The sequence below is a fragment of the Cucumis melo genome, chromosome 8, assembly GCF_025177605.1.
Source record: "Cucumis melo cultivar AY chromosome 8, USDA_Cmelo_AY_1.0, whole genome shotgun sequence".
Classification (NCBI taxonomy): Eukaryota; Viridiplantae; Streptophyta; class Magnoliopsida; order Cucurbitales; family Cucurbitaceae; genus Cucumis; species Cucumis melo.
In genome coordinates, this window is record NC_066864.1 from 18,295,743 (window position 1) to 18,306,010 (window position 10,268).

Sequence of the window (10,268 nt, forward strand, 5' to 3'; positions counted from 1 at the left end):
GAGGTTAAATGTACCAAGTAAACAACAATCACAATGATGTTCTCTATATCTTCCTAAAAAAAGAGGAGGAAAAGAATACTATCTCACAAAACATAGATCCAAATTAAAGAAAATAGAGAAGTCAAAGTTGCAATGACATGGATAATTTTATTTTCGAACCGGACTAAACATATTTTCTCACAAAAATAACATTTCTAATAATAATTACAGTTTTTAAAAAGAAACATGGTTTTTATTGAAGAGTTTAACAATAAAGGGTGTTAAAGATCCCTCCATGGTTGGAACTTTGTGTTTCAAACTTTTATAATTTAAAATTGTGCAAAAAAGAAAACATAACTTAACTAGCATTAATTATATAATAAGATTAGAAGTTAGATCCTCCACCTTACCGCTAAAAAAAAGATAATTATAAAATATAATTAATTCTGTTATTTTTATATTTATTATATAATAGTTGCTTAATTTTTTTCTTTTTCTATCGTGCTTTTATATGTCTATGTTGAAATATTTCGCTCTAAAAAATGTGAATTAACATAATTCAAATTAAAATAATCTTTTAATCCCAAATTCGAATGGTACAACCACAGTAAAAGAGTCGAGTTCCACACCGTGGAAATTATAAATGAAACCAATAGAGGAACGAATATCTTAAAAAAAGAAAAAAGAAAAGTACACTTCTCTTCGCTTTGCATATACTCCCTTCGGTCTTTCAGATCCTATCTCACGCCCCAGAGATAAAAAAGAAAAGAAAAGAAAAAACCCACTCCCTAAAAACCGCCTTTTTTCTTCTTTCTCTCTCTCTTCTCAAACCCACCTGCATTTCCCTTCCTTCTCTAATGGGGTTTCTCTTTTAGTTATCTTTTGAAGAATGCCATTGAAATTGAAGGTTTTCTTTTTTTTGAGATTCATCACTTGGTGATACTGGTCTCTGTTTTTCTTAGTTTTCTCATCTGTTTGGTTCTATAGAAAATGAGAGAAAATGGATTTGTTGTTCTTGTTCTGCCATTTTTCTCTGTAGCCAAACAACAATGAAGTGGATTACACTCTCTCTTTTTTTGTTTTTGGTTTCCTTGTTCTGTATTCTTTGGATCTATGATTGTTGATGAACTCACTTGCTTTGCATTTTCATTCTCTCTTCAGGGGTTGAGGACTTTTCAGATCTGAAGCTTTTGAAGACTTCACTAAAATCTTCTCTTTTTCTTCAAGGGTTTTTCTTATTCAGGTGAACTTTCACACCCCTTAAAAGCTTTTTCTTAGAATTTTGGGATTTTTTTTTTCCAAAAAAGTTTTTACTCATCTTGAGATCAAGAACTGTTCTGTTTAATGTTTATGTTGTATTTGTTTTAAATCCGAAGTCGTTTTTGAGTTCTGTAAACGGTAACGTCCAAAGATTTGTTTTATATATTTTGTTTCCGATTTTTGTGGCTACGCCTTTAGTCTTTAACTATGTTTTCCTATGTTTCAGGTTTTTTTTAAGTGGGAAGATTTTGAATTTTGTTTTTTTTGAAATGTATAACGTTATATTTCTATTAAGATGGAGTTTGTTTTTGGTTTTTATTTTTTTAGGTTTGTGTTTGAAAAATCAATTGAACTGTGAAGATGATGCAAAAGCCTCCACCAGAGGATTTCTTACTGAAAGAGACCAATCCCCACCTTGGTGGGGGGAAGGTCACTGGTGACAAACTAGCAAGCACCTATGACCTTGTGGAGCAAATGTATTACCTCTACGTTCGGGTCGTCAAAGCGAAGGATTTGCCAGGGAAAGATGTCACTGGTAGCTGCGATCCATATGTGGAGGTCAAGCTTGGAAACTACAAAGGTACGACTCGACATTTTGAGAAGAAGTCGAATCCTGAATGGAATCAGGTGTTTGCCTTTTCAAAGGATCGGATTCAGGCTTCAGTGCTTGAGGTGACTGTGAAGGATAAGGATTTTGTGAAGGACGATTTCATGGGGAGAGTTCTTTTTGACTTGAATGAGGTTCCAAGAAGGGTACCACCTGACAGTCCTTTGGCTCCACAATGGTATCGGTTGGATGATCGGAAAGGGGACAAGGTGAAAGGAGAGCTGATGTTGGCTGTTTGGATGGGAACACAAGCAGATGAAGCATTTCCTGAGGCTTGGAATTCGGATGCTGCAACTGTGAGTGGAGCAGATGGGCTTGCGAATATACGGTCTAAGGTGTACCTTTCTCCCAAGCTTTGGTATTTGAGGGTGAATATCATTGAAGCTCAAGATCTACAACCAACTGATAAAGGTCGGTATCCAGAGGTTTTTGTTAAGGCTATACTTGGAAATCAGGCATTGAGGACTAGAATATCACAGTCTAGAACTATCAATCCAATGTGGAATGAGGATTTGATGTTTGTAGCAGCTGAACCATTTGAAGAGCCTTTGATTTTAAGTGTGGAAGACCGAGTTGCGCCAAATAAGGATGAGGTCTTGGGACGGTGTGCGATTCCGCTGCAATATATAGATAGGAGATTGGACCATAGAGCTGTGAACACAAGATGGTTCAATCTTGAGAAACATGTTGTTGTTGTTGAAGGGGAGAAGAAGAAGGAGATCAAGTTTTCTAGTAGGATTCATATGAGGATATGTTTGGAAGGTGGCTACCATGTTCTGGACGAATCAACACATTATAGTAGCGATCTTCGACCAACTGCGAAACAGCTCTGGAAGAACAGCATTGGAGTTTTAGAATTGGGGATTCTGAATGCTCAGGGGTTAATGCCAATGAAGACAAAAGACGGTCGTGGAACGACAGATGCATACTGTGTGGCTAAGTATGGGCAGAAGTGGATTCGAACGAGGACGATCATTGACAGCTTCATACCCAAGTGGAATGAGCAGTACACTTGGGAGGTTTTTGATCCCTGTACTGTTATTACAATTGGAGTTTTCGACAACTGTCATTTGCACGGTGGAGACAAGGGAGGAGGATCGAAAGATGCTCGGATAGGGAAGGTAAGAATTCGTCTTTCCACACTCGAGACAGATCGAGTGTATACTCATTCATATCCTCTGCTGGTTCTTCACCCAAATGGGGTGAAGAAAATGGGTGAGATTCATTTGGCTGTGAGGTTTACATGCTCTTCTTTGTTAAACATGCTGCATATGTACTCACATCCACTCCTTCCCAAAATGCACTATATTCATCCGTTAACGGTGAGCCAGCTCGATAGTCTTCGCCACCAGGCAACACAAATCGTCTCAATGAGGCTGAGCCGTGCCGAGCCACCACTGCGAAAAGAGGTCGTCGAGTATATGCTTGATGTGGGCTCCCACATGTGGAGCATGAGAAGAAGCAAGGCGAATTTCTTCAGAATCATGGGAGTTTTTAGTGGCCTGATTGCAGTTGGAAAATGGTTTGATCAGATTTGCAATTGGAGGAACCCCATTACAACTGTTCTTATACATATCTTGTTCATAATCCTTGTCATGTACCCAGAGCTCATTCTTCCCACAATTTTCCTCTATCTCTTCCTAATTGGAGTTTGGCATTATAGATGGAGGCCAAGGCACCCTCCTCACATGGACACCCGTCTCTCTCATGCCGATTCCTCTCACCCTGACGAACTTGATGAGGAGTTTGACACTTTTCCGACTTCTCGCCCTGCTGACATTGTGAGGATGAGGTACGATCGGTTGAGGAGCATTGCAGGGAGAATCCAAACTGTTGTCGGGGACCTAGCAACTCAAGGAGAAAGGCTGCAATCTCTACTCAGTTGGCGCGACCCAAGAGCGTCGGCATTGTTTGTTATCTTCTGCTTGGTTTCTGCCATAGTTCTGTATGTTACACCATTCCAAGTTGTGGCACTTCTTTCGGGGATTTACGTGCTTAGACATCCGAGGTTTCGGTACAAGCTCCCATCCGTGCCGCTCAACTTCTTCCGGAGGTTGCCGGCCAGAACAGACTGTATGCTATGATGAATTTATTTCTTTTGGTCTATTGGTAAAATGATGATGGGGAAAGCAAACATGAAGCTTTTGTATGCTGTTTATCATATCTTTGTTTAGGGGCATTTTTTTGGGCATTCAAGAGTCAAAATGTATTGTGGCCTTCCCCAGAAAGGTGAAGGTAGTTTTTATTTGTGGATTTGTGTTATGTTAATTATCTTTTGAATAGAATTTGTTGGCATTTAAGTGTTACTGAACTTCTCTTCTTTAGTTTAGATTGTGACTACTGATTACAATTCCATTGAGACTGGGATCTATAATCTATTATCGTTTGGACATTTTGAACCAGTTTATATATTTTGTAGATAATGGATAAAAGTTTAGGCAACCACATTGCCTTGAAAGTTTTGATTTAGCATATGCATATTCTTGTTTCAGTCAATCAAAAATTAAATAAGTTCAAGGGCACAACTAACGAGCTTAGTTCAACAGCACGACCTTCCATTTAGAACCCATTGCTTCCGTTTAGAACCAAGTTTAAGTTGAAACGAGACAGAGATGTTTAAATGTTTCACTTGTTGGTTGAAGATATATTCTTTTATCCTATCGGTCGAGGATATTATCTTTTAACCCATATAGTTGTTTGGCATCTCATTAAATGATATTAATAATTGATACTTAGAACCTTCAATAATTCATATAGAAGAAATGTTTACACTCTAAACTTAGAGAATCAAAATAGTTCCATCAAAATTGAATAACTAGGTAATTTAATAATTATTCAGTTTTTTTTTTTATATATAATTTAGTTTATTTTCTCACTATATATTTAATCTTTACAACGTTTTCATAAATAATTGAGTTGTTAGCCAATTTGTAAAAAACAAAAACAAAATTTAAAAGATTAATTTTCACAAATATAACAAAATACCAAAATATTTACCGTATGCGTAACAAAATCGTAAAGTCTATGAAGCCGGCCATTTTCTTTAAATATTCCAAGTTTGTCCTTGTCGCTTTTGAATTTCGCTCGGCTCCGATTTCTTCCTTCCCCATCTTCTTTTGCAATTTTTCTTTTATATTTTTTTGAAATCATGATCATTGTTTTACAATTATTATTATTCTTTCTTTTATATTTTTTTTTTCACTTATTCAAATTTTCATTTGGTAAACGATCTTCATCATCTCCCACATGTTTCCTCTTCCGGATCTAAATGATCTTGTACCAAAGCTAAACGATCTTGGTTCAAAATTGTGTACCAATATCTTTTATATTTGGACACTAGAAGAAATCTGACCTTTAATGTCGGTTTAAGGCTTTAATCACTTGGCAACCGACATCTTTGTGAGCGTTATTAAAGGCCTTTAATGTCGGTTTAAAAACAAGATTAAAGGCCTTTAATGTCAGTTTTCAACCGACATCTTTGATGGTGTTATTGAAGCCCTTTAATCTCGGTTGGGCTTTAATGTCGATTTAAAAACGACATTAAAGGCCTCTTTAATGTCGGTTTGTCAGTTTTCAACCGACATCTTTGATAGTGTTATTGAAGCCCTTTAATGTCGGTTGAACTCTGATGTCAGTTTAAAACCGACATTAAAGCCTAGTTTTTGGATTCATTTTTACAAATTTATTTTTATTTAATTGTTACATTATTGTCCTATAGATCGACATTGGGTCAATGTAGATAAATATGTTTTTCACACGCCAACAAATCAATGAAATTCATATTATGTTAGAAACTATAATATTTGTCTTTTACATTTGAATACACAAAATAAAATCTTAATATTATGTTTATATATACATTCTACAATAGTACATGAGAAAAGATTCTAATACAAGAATTAAATAATTAAAAATCCTAAATGCCTTCTCAGTCTTCAATTTTCAACGATCGCTTGGCCATCTCTGCACAATCGCTTAGCTTTCAACCTGATATGACTTCAATTATCTACAAACAATATCCAAATAAACCATTTATCTATAGAATAACAAAGCTATTTGAAGCACTAAAATTATAGAGAAGGATGAAAAGTTCTTAAGATTTTATATCCACACCCCAATCCACATAACTCTCTTCAGTCTACCCCATCCATCAGGCTTTCCTAAATCTCTTCAATCTAATATTAGAAATATTCCATAGATGCAATCATATACAATCCTTTTCCCAAATAAAAAAAATATATTTTATGTGGCATCCTATGAACTCTTGTAATTGATTAGCTCATAATATTGCCCGCCAAATGAATAATCAACATTTTTTTACATAACATTATTATGAAAACTAATATCAATCTATAAAGAAATAAGCAACGTCAACACAATAAACTGAAAAGTAAAGCAATCATATTTGTATACCTTGGGTGTGGAGAAGCCTTGATTGGCTTTTGGCCATATTTCCTCCATGAATAATCATCATATCTACTAGCTTGTTACTAATCGTGGGCACCTTAATCGACCGCTTCACTCTAGTGTTATTAAAGGCCTTCCCCTTTCCTACCATTGCATTTCATAACAAAAATATCAGCACAAAATACATAATCAACAACCAACAATCCATTTGAAATATATACAATTGTGCAGAACCAACAATGCTACCTTGAGATTGATCCGTTAAGTTCTAGTTTCCGACAACATAACACATCTTCAACTGTTTACTTAAACTATGTTGTGAAGGAGTTCTATTTTCTCATAATAATCTACACAATATACTCTCGAATAATGAGGTAGTATGATTTAATGCGACATAGCTGATGTGGTTTCCTTTTCTCATGGATGATATAGCTGATATGGATTTTAATTCAGGAGATTCAAGTCTCTTCATCTTACATTATGTTTGCCATACAATGTGGATTCTATTTTTTTCTCTACATTAATCTTCAGATTCAGCGAATAATCATGGGACAGATTTGTTTCCTAAAACTGTTATTTGACTTCTGTGACAAGAAATATTATCAAATAGTGGAAGAAATAATCTTACATCAGGTTTGAGCACTCTGTTGCACTTTTGGCAGGTTGGAATACAGAAATCATGCTTCCAATATTTTTCATCGATTTCAATATCACCATCTGGCCTTTGCTTCATGCCAAAGCTCTTATTCGATTCTGGGACTCCATCATCCAAACTTTCGATTGCTTTTGCCCACTGTAGCAAAATATATTTGCTGAAAGCTCAACTAGAAGTCATTCATAATCCACAAATTTTCACCTTTGATTGAAAATAAATGATATAAAATATGGAGTGAGGAACCGAAAGATGCTTTTTCTCAGCCCCGTTTTGTAAACATTTTGTTTTTTGTTTTTGTTTTTGAAAAGTTAAGCCTATAGGCACTCATTCTACCTCCAACTTTCTTCCTTTGTTATCTACATTCTACCAATGGTTTAAAAAACCAAGCCAAAACTTGAAAACTAAAAAAAGTAGCTTTCAAAATGTTGTTTTTGTTTGTGAAAATTGGCAAAAAATTCAACCATGTATTTAAGAAAGATGCAAATCTCGTAAGATATAGAGAGAAGATAGGCTTAATTTTCAAAAAAAAAAAAATATAATAATAACGAAATGGTTACCAAACGGGATCTCAGTAAATCAAAGTTTCCAAAACAAAAAATAAATAGGGTGAAAAGCAGTAAGCAACAAGCTTTGATGCCAATCACAAATAACAATAATAAAGTGGGTTTGTTATAAACTTTTAGATTTTTTTTTTCTTGGAGTAAATCACTTCTCTTACAAGCACTTTTGGAGAATAAATACTTAAGTGCTTTCAAAGCGTTTTTCATGTACTTGTGGAATTTTCAAAATCACTTTTGACTTTGTGACCATAGTCCATTAAGCGATTTTAGCCACTTCTCACAATTCCAAAAGTCATCCCAAACTCATCGTCAAAGTTCAAGTTATACTACTTCATATGCCTATTGGCAGAAATATCTGAAAAGGATCAGCAAACATTTCATTTCGTACTTTTTGAGTTGGAAAGATAAGTAAATCAGATGATCGTTACTCAAAGACCAAACAAAACAAAAACAAACCTTTGGGTTGAGAGCTTTCACTTGGTTTTGTGGTTAAGGAAGACTACCATCCGAACAAAAAAATGAAAAGAAAAATAAAAGAGTCAAGAGAGAGAGAGAAAGAGAGAGAGAGAAATGGAAGATAAAAATGAAACCAAAACATAAGGAAACTTTAGTGGAAATTTTGGAGAAGATGGGTAGGGATGGAAATGAAAATGTAAGAACATAAGACAGCAAAAGAACTACAACACTTGAGTGACGTTTTTTATATGTTGTTTTCCTTTTCTTTCTTTCTTTTTTATTTTGAAGATGAAAACCAGCACTTTAGGCATATGAAAAATAATCCCACAAAAAGAATCGGGATATGACAGACTCTAATAACATCCGACATCATATTACAAATTTACCACCAACATAACCTTACAATAACATTTGAACATTAGAAGATTAATAATAACAAAAAAAATAAAATAAAATGAACCAACTGTTTTCAAGGATAGAACAACGGGCGTTCTGCTCTTTTCATGTATTTCAGCTGGAATTTTGAATTGAAATTCATGGCCAGCAGGGAAAAGGAACCACCAACTCGCTATTGAAAGCTCGAAAAGAATTTACCAAGGAACGAAACTTGGCTATGATTCTTTAACTCTCTATCTATCATGGAATATTTCAAATTAGACCAGAACATAACTACTAATGGGTACCGCCAAAATTAGAGTGAGACACAATCTTCCACTTGACACATTACAATTAGTAAAACATGAGGATGCACCACCAGCCAAAGACAAGCCTTTTTTACTCAGCAAGATGTTCATCTAACAAAAGCTCAATTAACATGTTAACATATTTTAGTATTTTTACCACTACGAACCTACTTCCGCAGCTCTAGCAATTAATCCTACTTCCTAGTGAATGTTACCCATTTCTTTTCACATAACAGCAGAGCATTTCCCCTTCCTTTTTCATCAATTCTACAGTGCCCCGTTCTTCAAATTATAAGTGTTGAAACCCAATTCATGAACTACAAAGCAAAGGTAACCCAAGAAGATACAATACTATGAATGCACGAAGATGAGGCAATTCATACCAGTGGAACCTAAACCTCTTGCGTTAAGCATAGAAAATTCACATAGTGTAATTAGACAAATGTCTTATCTTCGGGGCATAAACCCATCACAGATTCACAAGAAATGAAACGAACAATAAATTACTGAATGCAAAAGGAATGTAAATTCAATAATCAAAGCAGGAAGTTGAGGGAGAGTGGAGCATACGCAGAAGGGTCGATGGAACGGCAAGCTGATGATAATGGGGATCGTTCAAAATGAATTTTAAATGAGCAAAACAGGATCTCCCGGTAAATTCAAAAGTTTTCGTTTATTTGAAAGCTGAGGAAGACGAAATAGAGAGGCTGTGAGTGGTAGATTGGAAATTGAAACATCAAATTGGACTCTCGAGTAAGGAACTTGTATTGTACATATGGTTCTAATTTGGGATATTAATCATAGTCCACGTTGCATTGGTTTCCACTGGCTGTTCAATTACTCTATGATTTCATTTATTCATTACAGCTAGAGTGGATAATTATTGAAGTGAGATCTGGCCGCCCATGTGATGCTATCTTTGTGGAGCCAATTTTCAAGGTTTGTTTAACACCGCTTCATCCGAAAAAACAAAGTAATTCAAGTATACAAAATCACTATTAAAAAAATAAAAAAAACAACCAGCCGATCCCCCATGTTTAACCAAACAACAAGAGTAACGAAAAAGAAGAATACTCAGAGTGAGAAGAAAGTTTGAATCTGAAACAGAACATGAAAGGAATTACTCAAATACGAAATTCAAAACCAAACAGAATCTGCAACAAAAGTCACCGGATGGAATTAAAATAAATAAATAAAGCAAATAATTGAGAGCTAATTCCAAACATTGAAACATACCAAAAAAATTGACCAAGAAATGAATAGGTTTGGAAGGTGGAGATCTTTATAAGGAAGAATCTAAAGATGGGAATCAGAGATCAGATCTGAATCAAAACCCTAATCTCATCGAGAGAAGAAAGAGGGAAAAATATACAAATTTGTCAAACCTTTTCTTTTATCTTCATGAAGAAATGAAACCGAGAGAGAAAAATGAGTTGGCTAAATATGGAAGAAGAGATGCGGTGAGATCATAGATAGTAGAAATGCGAGACGAGAGATACGAAGGGAAGGAACGCAGGCGGCTACTAGTGGGTTAAAGAAAAGCAACGCAAACCCTAAATTAAATGGAAAATATTAATTTTATATATAAAAAAAATAAAGATTAGCTTCAATGTCGGTTTTAAACCGACATTAATCCCTCCTCTTTAATGTCGGTTTAAAAC

At 35.1% G+C, this 10,268-nt stretch overlaps 1 protein-coding gene and 1 long non-coding RNA gene across 3 annotated transcripts; one reads left to right on the forward strand and one right to left on the reverse strand.

Moving 5' to 3' along the window:
- The first annotated feature begins 661 nt into the window (after nucleotides 1-661).
- On the forward strand, nucleotides 662-4,152 carry LOC103486162 (FT-interacting protein 3-like). Of its 2 annotated transcripts, none has more exons than XM_008444029.3 (3): nucleotides 662-924; nucleotides 1,141-1,222; nucleotides 1,567-4,152. In XM_008444029.3, exon 3 carries the CDS (start codon nucleotides 1,600-1,602, stop codon nucleotides 3,928-3,930), a length of 2,331 nt encoding a protein of 776 aa, XP_008442251.1. In that variant the 5' UTR covers nucleotides 662-924; nucleotides 1,141-1,222; nucleotides 1,567-1,599; the 3' UTR covers nucleotides 3,931-4,152. The 2 variants fall into 2 exon arrangements, with proteins under 2 accessions (XP_008442251.1, XP_008442250.1); XM_008444028.3 differs by having other exon boundaries at nucleotides 662-886.
- Nucleotides 4,153-6,262: 2,110 nt separating this feature from the next.
- Nucleotides 6,263-7,969, reverse strand: LOC103503194 (uncharacterized). Its single transcript, XR_007823237.1, has 3 exons — nucleotides 7,925-7,969; nucleotides 6,882-7,046; nucleotides 6,263-6,397 (listed from the first exon to the last, which is right to left on the reverse strand). It is a non-coding gene; the product is annotated as an uncharacterized LOC103503194 (long non-coding RNA).
- Between the last annotated feature and the right edge of the window lie 2,299 nt (nucleotides 7,970-10,268).